Source organism: Colossoma macropomum, unplaced genomic scaffold (assembly GCF_904425465.1).
Source record: "Colossoma macropomum unplaced genomic scaffold, Colossoma_macropomum, whole genome shotgun sequence".
Taxonomy (NCBI): Eukaryota; Metazoa; Chordata; class Actinopteri; order Characiformes; family Serrasalmidae; genus Colossoma; species Colossoma macropomum.
In genome coordinates, this window is record NW_023494797.1 from 467,723 (window position 1) to 483,463 (window position 15,741).

Here is a 15,741-nt window from a genome sequence, read left to right on the forward strand (position 1 = left end):
ACAACAGCAAGGTCATGAAGCGCACTGGCAAGATCAAAGTCAGCACAATTAGACATGCTGACAGTCTTTTTCCCATAACTGTAGCACTCATTAACCACAGTGGACACCTTGCACTTTAAACTTTAACTAAAAACTGAATCCTACCTTACTGTGCAACTCCTCTGAACCGTAATGCCTATTTGCACAACTGTACAAATGTTATTTTTGCCAGTGTTCATATTATCCTGTAATATACTTTAAATAATATTTATTTTATGTTTTCTCAGACCTTGTCCATATGTACATTTTCACACATTCATCTCTTTCAGCTCCTTTCACATTGGCTTTTTTATATCTATTCTCTATTTTTTCAGTTTTTATTTTCTTTTTGAATATTTGCTATAGTCTGTGTACTTGTCTGGTTTGTTTAGTATGTTACACATAATACATATGTGCACTCACTGAGACACATTCCTTGTATACATGATGAAATAAATGATAGGAAGAGGGGCCAGGGTGAAGGTAAATCACAAGAGAACTAGACAGATTGCCATGATTGAGAACACATACCAGTTGGTTCCAGTAATGTTTAAAATATTAAGTGAGATTTTTGGGTTCTGTACAGTCAGAGGTTATGAGCAGAAACCATTTAGATTAGATTAGTTATTATTATTAGTTATTATTACCACTTAGATACTAACAATGCATGTCTTCTCTCTTAGAACCAAAAGCAGTGGCTAGTTTAAATGCCACTTCTACAAGCACAACGGAAATGCATCTTTCATGGACTCCTCAGGATGAAAACTTATCATACCTGTATGAACTGAGTATGAATGGAGCAGTAATGGGGTTCTACCGTATTGAGACTGCTATTGCCAGCAACCTCACCCCTGGTACCAACTACACCTTTACTGTGGTCACGATATTAAACAATCTTCGGTCCGATCCTGTACAGATTTCTGCATTCACAGGTATTAATTTCACTGCTATACACAAACATTAAATAGAGGGCTCCCGGGTGGTCGGTGGGTCGGTCGGTGGGTCGGTCGGTCGGTGGGTCGGTGGGTGGGTGGGATGGCCCCTCCTTCTCCCCCCATCACTCAGCGCGATGCTAGTCAGCGCAGGCGTCTGTTGGTTGGCGCTTTCCTCCGAGCGCGTTCGGCTGTCCAGTGACGTTGCGTGAGCGGCAGTTCGAAAAGAAGCGGTGGTTGGCTTCACAGGTCTCGGAGGAAGCCTGTGTTAACCTTCACCCTTTTAGCGTTGATAGCATCGTGTGATTGGGGGAGTCCTAACTAGCGGGTGGAATTGGAGACGACTAAATTGGGGAGAAAATCGGGTAAAATTAAAACATTAAATAATCTGAAAAACTAATGTTGGAACACATGTGCTGTAAGTTACTGTACTGTGCAGTTTTACTAGAGGCTACAGACATTTATTTTTTTGCCTGATGCTAGTTTCAATGCAAAAGTGACATTAGAACATCTGCAGTTGTATTTCGGGACAGATGATTCCTAATTTTGATCATTAGTTTTTGCATTCAATAAGTCCATATGCTCCACATGTTTAGATGGTTCATTGATTCAAAAAAGGGAGACCTCAGAATGTTTGTTTTACTCACATAAATTATCATCGTAGAAGTAGAATCAAATTAGATCATCCCATTTGAACTGGCATTCACTGAAGCTAGGACAGTTAAACATTAGATGCCTTTAATGTTCATTGTAAATTAAATTATTACTGATCAGGGTTTTAACAGTTTTTGCCTACAGAACCTTAGACCTGAAAAATACTTTTACAATTACTGTTACTATTACAATTACATAAAATAGTCAGTACACCATCCATCATGTATATGTCTTTTTATTAACTTACTAATTTTGTCAGCCATTCTTACTAGTAGTCACTAGAGACTTACTCTGAGTTTAAGCTTTTAAAACTTTGAAATCTACTTTTAAAACTATCAAACTGAGCTCTTTGTATAAAAACCTATCTTTATCTAAGATTTTATATTCATTTTCACAATGCACAAGACTCATGGAGAAGGGAATTCTTCCTGAAAAATGTATGGATCCCATTCACTACTTTAATCTTAGTCTAGATTAAACATTGCTCTTTAGTCCCAATTTAATTTCACTCGTCACCTACTCAAGATTTGTCAAAGATAAAAAAGTTTCAACTAATGTATAGGAAACTATAAAAAAAAATGCAATGTTACATGTGTCCAGAATGATGAACCAAGCTGTAGATCATTCCATAATGATTGAGAAAGCTGTATAATATTGTGAATGAAGTTGTTTGATAATTTTGATATGTCTCAATTTAATTTTAAAATGTAAATTTTAAGTGTTGTTCTTTGATTTATAAAATTAACAAAAAAAATGCATTTTTTAGCTTTTTTTGTGCTATGAAAACAAAATTAATGTGTCATCATCCTGGACCCGACAAACACTTACACAGATATGGTTTTGAGTTTACAGTAAATAGGCTTTATTCTTAAATAGGGTATTTTCTCCCATTTCCCAATATCTCAGTCTAATCTGTATAACATGAATAAAACAAGCAATTATTATTATGGCAAGTGATTCCAAGCTTTTCAACTTTTCAGAAGTACAATTTTCATCAAAAACTTGCAACATATTAATATGCTAATACACAAGTGCCTTTTTCCTTTTTTTTGTCACACTGCTGTCAGGCCTTGATAAAGCATCAAACATTTCTGCTGTGGGGACGAGTGTGAGTATGAGGGTAGAGTGGAGTGGCCCTGCTGGCAGTGTCTCTCTCTACACCATCACACTCCTACTCAATGGAATCATTCTTCAAACACAGAATCAGACTGATGCAACGCCTGTTGTGTTCTCAAACTTGTTTCCTGGAACTCTTTACACTGTCACACTGGGCATCACCAGTGGACCTGTACGAGTGAACAGTGGAAGTGTGCAGAATGCTACCTGTAAGAGCTTTTACACAAATACACCACACGCGCATGCACACAGTGGGGGTTGCGCTGACTAGTCAACAGAAAACAACAGCAGCAAATAGCCAGGAGGAGATTTCAGAAATCAATTTTTCTGCTAATCTTAAAGCATACATGGAAATACTACATAAGGTGAAATAATTCCACTATAATTCCACAAGCTAGACTGTATAGGTTTCGATTACATCTTAAATAAAACAAACATTTGTTTGCTAAAAGGCTCATAGGTGTGCAGAGAACTAGCTGCTTCTAACAGTTAGCTTGGTAAACAATTGTTTATTCCTCAGTGAACTTATTAAAATTACCTCGTGCAGGATCACTTCTTCACAGTACTGACAGTGGGAGCACTTGGTCTCAGCTCTTCACAGCAGTTTTCATACACATGTGCATTACTGACCTTTTATGAAAGAGACATAAAAACCTGTGTGCATTTTCACCACATTAGTACCACTACTACTACTTCTGCTGCCACCAATAATAATAATAATAATAATAATAAGCTATTAAAGAGAGCTATATAAGAGTTGAATCCCAGGGTTTGTAGTAAGCCTATTTCAGCTAAGCAAAGTAGTCTGGATCAGTTCTGCCACATCAAGAGCTATGCTACTTGGCCATCAGGGATATCATATTTAATTGCTACTAATGGCTTTAAATTTTTTCTTTAAAAATTCTTCAATAAACAAACATTTTGCAGTCTAGTAACAATATCTTGCGCTAAAAGGCTCATATGTGTGCAGAGAACTAGCTGCTACTAGCATTAGGCTTGGTGAACAATCATTTGTTTGCCATTGGACTGCTAATGCACAGGAGTGCACATAATCATTAGACATAAAATTCTGACAGCTGTAATGATTTCAACCAAAGATGGTATCTTCACCAGTCCTCTCAGGTTTACTGTGCAGTTTACATCAGATAAGGTGTGTTACTCTGTGAACAGGGTGTCTCTGCAATGCATATCTTGCACCTCAAAATGAAATAGCTGTAGACTGAGGATAAAATATTTTTCACTGACACACAGAATACTCAGGCTCAATTTATACAAGCAGTATTAGCTGCATTAGCAGATGAGATTGAGCGGAGCAAAGACAAAAATATTAGCTGTGATTGTAACATTATTAACTAGAAAATAAACAAGCACAATATATTCAATGTTTACAACACAATGCCTGCTAAATGTTGAACTGTGCTTACTAGGACAGTAGGTTAGTTTTGGTTGTGGTAGTAGTAGTAGCTTAGTTAGTAGGCTGACAGCACCACAGTACAGATTTCATTCCAGCTAACTTTCACTCCAGCAACAGTCACTCGATTTTGATTCCTCAGATTTGATTTTTTTTCCACAAAACGTGCGTCAGTGCAGTGTCAGCCACCCCCTGTGTAGCTACAGTGATGTACATGCACAATAATTTTCCATGTCTCTTACCATATTGTTCTTTCAGTGCCATCTCCACCTGGTGTGATCATGTTGACCCAGCAGACCAGAAATACTCTGAGCATCAGCTGGGCTCAACCTTTGAACATGAACTCTGCAGACTACCGCTTTAGAGTGCTGTATCAATGCAACTGCTCCAACAGCTCCTGCACTTCCGTGAAAACTCTGAATGAGAGCAGCAGCAAGAACTCCAGCACTATAACTGGTCTCAGTGCAGGATCACCATATATCATCACAGTACAGACAGTGGGAGCACTTGGTTACCTCAGCTCTTCTCAACAGATATTTGTATACACATGTGTGTAACTGAACTCTTTATGAAACACTGAAGCATAAAAACTTGGATGTGTTTTCACCACATTACTATCACTGCTTATTATAATAATAATAATAATAATAATAATAAGCTATAAGAGAGAGCTATATAAGATAGACCTCTTCCAAAAGATGAGTTTCAAGGGATCCTAGGGATTTGCATTGAGTCTCAATCAGACAGTCTAACTAAATTACACTAAATGACTGACATGTACAACCTATTACATTAACAAAAGACAGTAAAATGCCACTTAATTATTTGGGGTAACAAGGTGGTAGATGCAAACATACACTAAATTTAAATTTAATGTTGTGAATTACCCATCTGTAGTTGTAATATGACAAGTAAATGTCTACATATTGGGTAGATCTAATTAATATTGCACTGAACTGAATACCCTAGAACAGGAGTGTCCAATCTTATCCACAAAGGGCTGGTGTGGCTGCAGGTTTTCATTCCAACAAAGCAGGAGATCACCTAATCAACAGTTTAAAGACTGAAACCAAATGATTAAACAAGGAGAATCAGGTGTGCTCCAGCTTGTTTTGACGGAAAACCTGCAGCCACATCGGCCTTTTGTGGATAAGTTTGGACACCCCTGCCCTACTTTATTTAGCCTTATACATTGTTGTCACACACTCTTTCTTGGATAGATGAAGTGCAATATTGCTTTCATACTCAAGAAAATTCATGTAAATTCACTTGAATGTCAAAGTAAACTCATGAGCAAGTACTTTTGTACTTAGATTCAAGTGCAAATATGGATGGAGCACTTTCACTTAAGCAATATTTTACCAAACATACATCTACTTTTACTCAAGAACAGAAGTATTGTACTTTGTCTGTATACTTTCACACAATTTTTTTTACTGTGCCTCTGTGTGTGCCTGTCTCTGCAGGTCCCAGCTCAGTGAGCAGTGTGAATGTGGACTCATTTAGTGAGCACAGTATATTTTTAAGCTGGCAACAGTCTGACACCCTGTCAAGTGTGTACTCTTACTTACTTGCTGTCAGAAGCCCTAATGGCACATATATCCTTCAGCTATGTGTGGGTAACACCACAGCACAGCTGCAGCCACTGCCGTCAGCCAGCCTTTACAACATCAGCATCATCACTCAGACAGCCGACGGCACCCAGTCTTCAGCCATGTCCATTACAGCCTTCACAAGTGAGTTATCATACTCCATGCTGCTCAGTTCATGGGCAAATGCACATTCCCATCAACATGGCAATAGCTAATTAATAAATGACTTCACATGTCTGGCAATATTTGAGTAATGCTTTATAATTCCTATAAATAGTTTTTGAATACTCAGTCATTATACCTCATTTTCTATCTTCTCTTATCTTACCTTCTTTTATCTTACCTCTTGGCAACATAGGTGGGAAAAACTTAAAATATTGTTCTTCATTACTACACTTATGTATTATTTTTGGAAGAACTGTACTTTACTCGACAATTGTTAAATATAAATACTTTTTTTACTCAATGACATTTTCTCTCCAGGAAAAAAAAACTCTATTTTAACTCCTTGCTTTTTCATTTATACCTTGAAAATACAAAGTGCATTGTCACCTTCTGGCCTTCATATCTTTAGAATAGTTTAAGTTACAGACATGACACAATCAGAACACTCAGCAGACCATGCCCTAGCTGGCATGACATCAGCATCAGCAAGTAATCCGGCTCAAAAAACACCAAAATGATATTATTGCTTTTAGTCTCCATATTCTAACAAAGGAATAAAACATGATTCATACATCACAGTGCTCAGCAGATCCTAACCTCATTAAACAGAGTGATTTCATCTACCTGTGACCAACCATTAGCCAGCATTTCAGCTCCAAAACCACTCAAAATCCACTCGCTAACGTTATATTATATCTCAGCTTTTAGTCTTCATATTATAACGAAAGGTTAATGCTGTGATATGATTCACATATCAAAACACTCAGAAGACCTTACCCTCACTAGTCAGAGTGAGAAAAACACCTCAAACCAAACAGCAGTCATGAATTCAGCACAAAAAAACAACTAAATTCACTGCTATTAGCAGCTTTAGCCTCCATACGGCAACAAAAGAGTTAAAACAGCGACACGATTTACTTACTAGCGATTAGCAGGATATACCCTGTGTGTCCAGAGTGATTTTAGAGTTTTAGTGAAGATTCAGACAGTAATCCAGTTCAGAAAACTACCATTCAAATCCTGCATTAATGTTTATTTAAATCTGGAACTTCTCCTCATGTCTCAAACAATCCTCTAACTGACTCAGACTCTGAGTTTAGTGCTGATAATCAGAGATTTACAGCTAAATACAGATAACAATCATATAAACAGCCAGACCGAGATTTACATTTGAAAAAAAATTTACAACAATTATCGCTCGACAAAAAATGACGTAAATGAGACAAAATTTGTGTTTGCTAGGGTGTCCTAGACCTTGTCGTATACGTTAAAAAATCTGAAAGGGCTGAAACGTTCTACATTCTGGAGTGTTTCCGTGGTCGCGGTGTGCGGCTGTGTTTACTTTCTCGCTGGTCCGCTGTTGTAACCTATATGTTGCCAGCAATTCAAAACTAGATACACGTTCAGAAGGTTATTTCTTTTTCATTTTAAAACCTTTTTTTGAAGCTGCAGTACATTAGAAAGCTGTTCAAGCAGAAAATGCACCCCGCGACAGTGTTATTTCCACCAGCACTGCACTTTAAGACTAACCGGATTTTTTGGGGAAAACCGCGAATCTGGTAATCCAGCATGACAGAGCATCTCGTGAGTAAAACACTCGTGTGGAAAACAAGCAGTATTTCTGGTTGCTGTAGCGACCCTGCATTTAAAATCCTACTCTTCACGCAGTTTCACTGTAGCAGCTGTTTTCTGTTCTGTGAGGTTTCACTGCTGTTTTATTAGCTGTTTTGTCATAATTTTTTTCTCAGAAACTACAGATGAGATGACATTCTATTCCAACGTTTTGTCGCTGGCACAGGATTATGAAAGCCTACAGTGCTGCAACATCCACAGTTTTTTGTCGTGCGACACTTCTCGCCTGGACTATAAATTGGCCTTTATATTAAATGCTCATTTTTAATCTCTAATTATTTATTTTGGCATGCTAACAATTTCTGAAAAAGTAAAATGATCCAATTTCATAAAGATATAAAAAAAAATTGTTAGCATTTATGTCAAGTAATATTATATCTGAGTAGCTGAGGGGCTCCTGAAAATAATATGAGGTGACTGTTTCATGTAAGTACTTTATAACTGTAATTGTAATGTGTGTGCAAAACATATATGCTATATATGTTTTTTTATAAGAAAATAATTTTTAGAGCAATGTCCAGAGCAGGGCTCTAAACCACTTCAATGAACAAAAATAAAAACACGAAACAAATTCAATTTTGTAAGGGACAAAAAAAAAACAAAACCTAATCTTTAACTGTTCCAGAACAAAAGTGTTCATCTGTTACTTCTGAAAAATGTTATTTTTTTCATCAGGCCCACATCATCAGGCCCCTGGGCATAAATATCTTGAGGGCCCCTTACTCTCTACCTTTTTTGTTGGTTTTTAAATGATGTATTTCTTAAACAAAATCAGAATCACTTTATTTTACTGAGTATGTTGCACATACTAGGAATCTGTCTTGGTGACAGTGCACATGTATGACGTGAAATACTAAACAGACCAGACAAGCACACTGACTGTTAACAAGTATTTAACTAACTATTAATTAACTATTAACTATTTATTATTCATCTAATTATTAGCCTCTGTACAGTTGTGCAAATAAGCATTAGGTTACAGAGGAGTTACTGTAATATAGTAAGGAGTTTGTTTAGTTTAATGTGGCAAGTTTCTGATGTGTGTAATAGCTGAATGTAAACTTAAATTATTCATCATTTATTTGTCGTCCTTTATTAAGAGCTGTGTTGCATAAAGACAAAAGAAAGTTGCCAAACAGTACACTTTTCAAACACTCTCTGTCCTGCTAAGTTCCCAAGGGAAAGTTACACCCCCCTTTATGGTATGGTAAGTTTTTTATTTAATTCTAGGCACTTTCCCATTTCATGTAAATCTGCCAATCAGTCTAATGATTAAAATGATCTTGGTAAAACTATAGGAAATGTTTGAAACAAATACAAGAATTTTGGTAGTAATTTCATTTTAAATTACTTTACCCTGCTAATCAATGAAATAAGTCATAGTTTCAATCTATATAAGTCCTTCTCCATTCTTTTAAGTGGGGGAACATGATTTAGATTATAAATTTGTGCAAGGTCATTAGGTATTTTCCAGCCCAGATAGGTACATTTAGTGAAGCTCTAAAAAAAGGAATATTGCTTCAGTGAGTTTGTGTAGTAAAGTGGTTAAAGCTGGGAGGGATGAATCTATGTTGGTGTGATACGGTGTTATATCTTACTAACTTAGATTAATCCCTCACAGCTTTAATCACTTTGCTAACATCATATCATCTGGGTTTTACAGCATAAAAATCCCAAACAAGCATCCTCAGCTGAAGCTTACCACCACAGCTGGTGTGAAAAATGTTTATAAACAATCTTACCTTTGATGAACCATCTTAACTTTGATGACACTAAAGTATATATTTTGTGTGTGTTTGGCTTTGGAAATGGGCATCCTCTACTTTACTGGGGTATCAGATCTCTCTTTTAACATTGTAAGGCCCCCAGGCACAACGTTTATTTATCAGGAGCTTCAAATTCAAAGTAAGTTACATTCAGAGGAATGCTAGCTAGCTGCTAAAAACTGAAAGCTTGACTGAGGTGATGGCAGATAGTGGAGCGGTTGCAAAGTGGTGATTGGAGGAGATTGAAGTGGACATTCAGAAAAGACGTGGAGAGTTTGAGATTAGTTAATTTACTTTAATTAATTAAAGTTCCCACTGTGAGTCAAGAAGAGCTGATTAGATTTGCTGCAGTTGCTTGCAGAGGCCCCCTAGTGGTTTGGGGCCCCTGTTCACGTGCCCATAAATCCGATCGGAAAAGCCGAGTCCAATAAGTAGCCCGCAAATGAACGACAATGTGAATTATTATTTATGTCTTCCAAACTCCCAAGTGTCCTTGGATTAACAACTTATCTCACATGCTTTCATTCAGTGCATCATTTTATGCAGCATCTTGTGAGCCAGCAGTCTTATAGCATCTCTAATTCAGAAGGGGTAAAATTCAATGTGTGTGACTATATCCTCATACATTCAAACAAAACTGGCAGGTGGATTTCCTAAACTACAATTTAATTATGTTATTCATACATACAGCCTATGCAAAAAAAAATAGAATTAATGGGTTGAGAAATTTTATGTTGAGGTTGGAACACAAGAATCAAAGTGTTAAAATATTGGGTCAGCTCAGACCAAAGTTATTTCAAACATTTTCTGGTGCACTTCTGTCAAGAGAATAGTTCCAGTAGATTTATGAAGCATGTGATCATTAAAACTCTCAATAATTTGTCTACATACTAGGTAGACTTGGTAGGTAGGCAAATTCTACAACTTTTTGTGTGCACTTTAAGAATAGAAGAATAGAAAAAATGAGGGCCAAATCATGAAGAATAGAAAAAATGATGGCTGAATCTGGTACTTCAAAATATTAAACAACCAATAGTACTGCTTAATTTGTATTGTGGTGGCTGCCACTTGCTCTGTGTTACAGAGGGGGCTTGTGGGGCATGGTATGCAAAGCTGCACCGCATACTCTGCCCTGCTCCCCTAAAGAGACGTTTGTTGTTGTTGCTGTTGTTTATGTGGTAGTTCATAAGTTTAAAATGTGTTGTGTTTGACTGTGTTTTATTGTGCTGGGCTGTGGGTTTAGTGAGAATGGATTTTGTGCATATCACAGAGAAAAGTCATATAGCTAAAGGGGATTTTCCCTACTATTCCGACTGAAGAAAACTGCATGGCGAATGGGCATACCGAGTGTTACACCTTTTCAGACGCGGTCAGCCAGCCAAACCTGTGGAAGAAACGGTGCGGCGGCAAGGACGGTGAAAGAGACGGTGCAGTGGTGACCAGCAGTCTACAATAGCATTTGCGGCTGGATGGCGGCCATCACCACAATTCAGCTGTGTGGCAGGCATACCAGAGGGTGATGCAGGAGGAGTTACATGATTTCCTGAACACGCTGCTGCCGGAGGAACAGAGACCACATGTGCAGCCTACCAAACCCGGCTAGTCGCTGAAGCAGAAATAGTGGCTGTGGGAGCTCCTGTGACATTACAGCATCAACTTTGCGGCTACAGAGGCAAATACAGAGGTTGACTTGCAACCCAGCATCAACACTGGTGATGCTGCCCCAATTTGGCTCTGTCCTCATCAGCTTCCACTGGCAAAGAAAAGAGGAAACGGAGCAAAGAATAAAGGAGATGGCAGTGACAGGAGTTACCGAACCGTTGTGTAGCCCCTGGGCAGTGCTGGTGGTCCTGGCAATGGCTTTGATCAGCTTACTGGCTCTGTGAAGTTCAGCTCGTTGGACTTGCGGTGTGGGTATTGGTAGGTGGTACTCGCTCCAGATGCCAGAGAGAAGACAGCATTCACGCTCAGACTCAGACTCTAATAAATGAACTATTAACCTCAAACATGTTTGTGTGTTTTGCAGAGCCACTACAGGTTGTTTCCTTGGAGGCAAAGCTGCTCAATGTCACAGCTGTGTGGCTAAACTGGAAGCGTCCTCTGGAGTTCCATGATGGATTCTCATACCACGTACAGATATCCAACTGCACGGAACCCAGTAGAAGCCTGCTAGTTACATCCGAGAACACCACATTTACAAACCTGCAGCCTGGGACTTTGTGTTTGTTTAGTGTCTATAGCTGTTCCTATGGAATCGAGGGACAGCCAGTCAGCATCTCTCTCTACACCAGTATGTCTTTGAAGATACAGTGGTCACTCAACACAAGCACACATGTAAACACACATTTCCACTCTCTCAGGTTTACTTTCACACTTTACTGTATCTCTTCTTCTCTCTAGAGCCCTTTGCAGTGATTCCCATCATGTCTAACAATGGCTCTAATTCCTCTCTTGTGGTGACATGGACTCCGCCTGTTGGTCATGTTGGCCAGTACCTGCTTAACATCAGCAGTGAAGACTTGAACAGATCTGAATTGCTTAACAATACTGAACACACATATACATTCGCTCAGCTTGCTGCTGCAACTGTCTACACACTCACATTTGTTACCATCAGTGGGCCCTTTGAAGAAGCATCTCAGCCAATTACCATGGCAACTTGTAAGTATGTGAACTTCACACAGTAACTCTAGGAATGCAAAGCCTATTTGACTATATATGTGATATGCACACATCTAACTCTTTCACAAATTCATTTTATGTGATATCTTTTAAAATAACCCCAGATCTGTGCAATTTATGGCAAATGGCTCAATATGACAGTAAATTAGATTAAAAATGACATTTTGATTCATGATTTTCAGCTTTAGTTTGAAGGCATTTACATCTACATGAGTGAATACAGGAATCACACATGGATAGATAGCAGTCTTTTTCAGACCATAAGAGTAGTTTTTAGTACTTGCCGATACCAATTCCAATGCAACAATCAGTAATGTACTTAGAATTAAGTAGTTGTTAGTGTAAATGAGAGCAATGCACCTTAAAAAACATACTATTAAAATATAACTGATATTTAAATGATGTGCAGTAGCTAACTATGCTACATTGCAGTGGAGAAGAGTGGGTATTGTTCCACTTTTGTGAGGCTGCAAGGAAAGTACATTTTGTAGTTTTGATCTCTGCTCCTCATCTGTCTCTTTCAACAACAGACTCTGTAGCACAGTGACAGCAGGAATCACATCCAAGGCTAATGCATCCAAAGAGATTACTTGTCAAGTTTTATGTCTTGTTGGAGATGCATTGCGATTTTAGAAATCTTGTTCTTTGGTGACTCACTGTACATTTGAATAGACCACAGTGCACGGATAAAGCCTTCTGTTGGATAATTTACCACAGCATAACTAAGACTAAAATTTAGAAATATAAGAAAAACACCCATTCAAAAACTGAAAAAAGACTACTCATTGAATTTTAAAGGTAAAATAAATTAAAATTTAATAAGAAAAATGCTCCTCAGGATTACAGGAAAAATGAAAAGGAAGCATAATTAAAAATATAGATCTTAATAAGTTATGTCCACACAAGCACACATAATCTCACATGCAAAGGCTTAACTAAACTAAAACTGAAAAGTAGAGAGAGAGAGAAAGAGGTGAGAGTGAGTGCAAATTATGCAAATTATATGTAAATTTGACATATTCTACACATATAACTGCTGATTCATCATTACAAATCAAAACTATGACAATGCAGACTTGTATGGGCTCAGAAATAAAACTCAACACATTGTCATTGGTAAGATTCAGTCAAAAAAAGATGCACATATTAATGACGTTGGCAAAAGTTGCTCTCAGTCAGGCCCAAGGCCTTGACGGTTCCCAAATGGTCACCTTTCACTGAGTTATAGAATGATGGAAAAAGGAGTTCCAACTCCTCTACCACCTCTACCATAGGGCAAATCCATATCTGGCAGGATAGACTGGAGATGGGCATAAACAAGTCCTTATCTCATGTCACAGCATCCTTTTCAAGGAATATGTCACAGGCCTCACAGAGACACAAAAGCCAAAAAACTATTATTCCTAGGTGTTAGAAATATATTCTTAAACAAATTATTTTAAATTAAAAAGATTAATTAATTTGATTATGGGAGATAATCTACACCCCCTACAGACAAAATATGATCAAAAATCCCATTGCGGTCTTCACAACACAGAACATGGATGTGATGCATAAAGTCTCATGAACAGTGTCTCAAAACAGCATACAAAGTCCAGGTCCAAACATGAACCAATGAGCAAGCCCACAGCAACAGAAACCTCAAGAGGAGCCAAGCCTGAAAAATGGGGTTCCCATCCTCCCCTGCGTGACACTGGACTGTGAAGCTGCGGTGAGCTTCTGTTGAACTAAACAGTTAGAACGCACAGCATCAGTCCTTAAATCTCATGCAGTCTCTGAAGGGGAAATATGGATGACTTTTAGTTTTCTGGCCTGTATGCAACTTCATGCCACATAGAACAGGCATGTAGAGGCCATGCTGAAGAGAGGTATCAGTATGTCACTTAGATTGTTGATTGTAGATTAGCTTGTTGTCCTGCTGTCCTTGAGCAGGAACACTTCAGATTGTTGTGGCTCCTGAAAAGCACAAAATAACCTCCAAGGTCTAAAAGATGGTCATCAGAACTCAACTGACAGCAGAAAAAGGATAGAATAGACTTACAAGTGACACAGAATGCATTTTTTCAGTATTTTAAATTGTGCTCTGATATTTACATAGAAGGTATCTAACTTTGGTCAGTGCGAAAAATGCCCAGATGCAGTGTTACATGCCCATTGACAACCCTATGATTTGGCCCTAGAGTAAAACAAGCTGTTTCAAATACTAAGCAAAGCCTGCTTGATATTGTCCACGGTTTGAGAAACTGTCCATAAAATGTGCAGAGCAAAAACTTTAAATTAATGTTATCTGGGACTCTGTTAAAGATGTTGCAGCTGAAGTTTTCACCAGCCTGTTTTGTGAATTTTCCATTCCACCTTAAATGGTGCCACACTTACATTCTGGCAACAGTACAAGCTGTAGCATTTAAGGTGGAACAGAACATTTGATTAAAAAGCTGGCAAATAGGAAGACAACTTCAGCGTCTTTAAAAGATGAACATCAACAATGCCCGTTGAGTTTAATTCCTTCAGGAGGGTATAAAAAAAGTGCTGACACAGTCCTTCACAGCCTGCCACTGCATATATTCTGCCATTTCCATTGCAGTTGCTCCGTTATTGTTTCCTGTTGGGCTAGAACATGGGCTAGTCTATGTAAAATTTGAGTGCATGAATATTAATGAATCAAGACTGTCATGTCACAGTGTAGAATTTTGGAATTTGCATTTGAAGGAGGAGACAACCTCACGGTATGTCAGTTCCATTTACCAAACACTCCTTATTGAACAATGCCACTGTAAGTACAGTTTTCCATTCTATGGCACCTTCAACTTACATATGATTAAAACATGAATAGGTGTGTCTACATTGATTATTAAGATGATAAAATAAATGAATTAACATAAAAGATAAAGGACATATGAGTGGGCTGAATCTCCAATCACTCTGTTCACTCCCTCCCTTCAGGATAAAATATCATCAGTTCCATGGCCATTTGCATGACATTTAAAATGTGTGGGGGTGATTACAGATGTCCCCATGCAATGTGTGAGAACAAGAGTCTCTTCATCTCAGTAGTGGACATGCTGGGGCCTATTGTTCACCAGTCCCCTTGTGAGACTCTCCCTGCTCTCTGTCATGTCCACCATGGATCACAGAAGGCAGTCTTCATGGCTACCACCAATCAGCCATCTCTCAAAGATCTTCAGCTTAGAAAAAGAATTTCTCAAAACCTAAGACATGCAATTATTAACCACAAAAATGGACGCCGCCCCCCATTGCAGAGACTAGGCTTAGGATTCTAATGCTGTATGCGGATGCTGTGCCTTTTTGATGAGTCCCCTCTCACCCGGGACCAGGCTTTTGCTTAGGTCTCAGCAGAGCAGGACCTCACTGGAAATACCTTACATTATGATTGTAAACTGGTGAATACCAGGAATAAATCAATTAACAAATTGATATCAAGCTACATAATTGATATTGTAGTGTGACACACATAAATTGCTTTATCTAAATATTCAAACTTCCAAAAGTAAAAGAAAGGCCTAAATAAAAGTGGCCATGATGGCTGTAATCTGCCTAGAAACAGCCTCTGATTAGGTACTGTTTACAATTTACTGGAACAAACAGTTTAGCAGCTAAGGTAAATTATCCACCTCACTTAATGGAAAAGCTGATTTAAAAGGTTTAAATAATCTAAGTATCACTCACTCATGCTGAGTTGTTAAAACATCATGACATCATCAGGCAGGCCAGGCCACTGGGCTGTGTTTGCATTCTGCTCAAACTGTAGCTTA

At 38.2% G+C, this 15,741-nt stretch overlaps 1 protein-coding gene across 1 annotated transcript in view; it reads left to right on the forward strand.

Annotated features, from left to right (window-relative positions):
* Positions 1 to 15,741, forward strand: part of ptprja (protein tyrosine phosphatase receptor type Ja) — a 71,605-nt gene that overhangs the window by 23,584 nt on the left and 32,280 nt on the right. The window contains exons 7-12 of the mRNA XM_036583875.1: positions 702 to 950; positions 2,672 to 2,929; positions 4,390 to 4,680; positions 5,598 to 5,867; positions 11,313 to 11,576; positions 11,687 to 11,947. Of these exons, the coding sequence (XP_036439768.1) occupies positions 702 to 950; positions 2,672 to 2,929; positions 4,390 to 4,680; positions 5,598 to 5,867; positions 11,313 to 11,576; positions 11,687 to 11,947 (1,593 nt within the window). The remainder of the gene's footprint in view (positions 1 to 701; positions 951 to 2,671; positions 2,930 to 4,389; positions 4,681 to 5,597; positions 5,868 to 11,312; positions 11,577 to 11,686; positions 11,948 to 15,741) is intronic.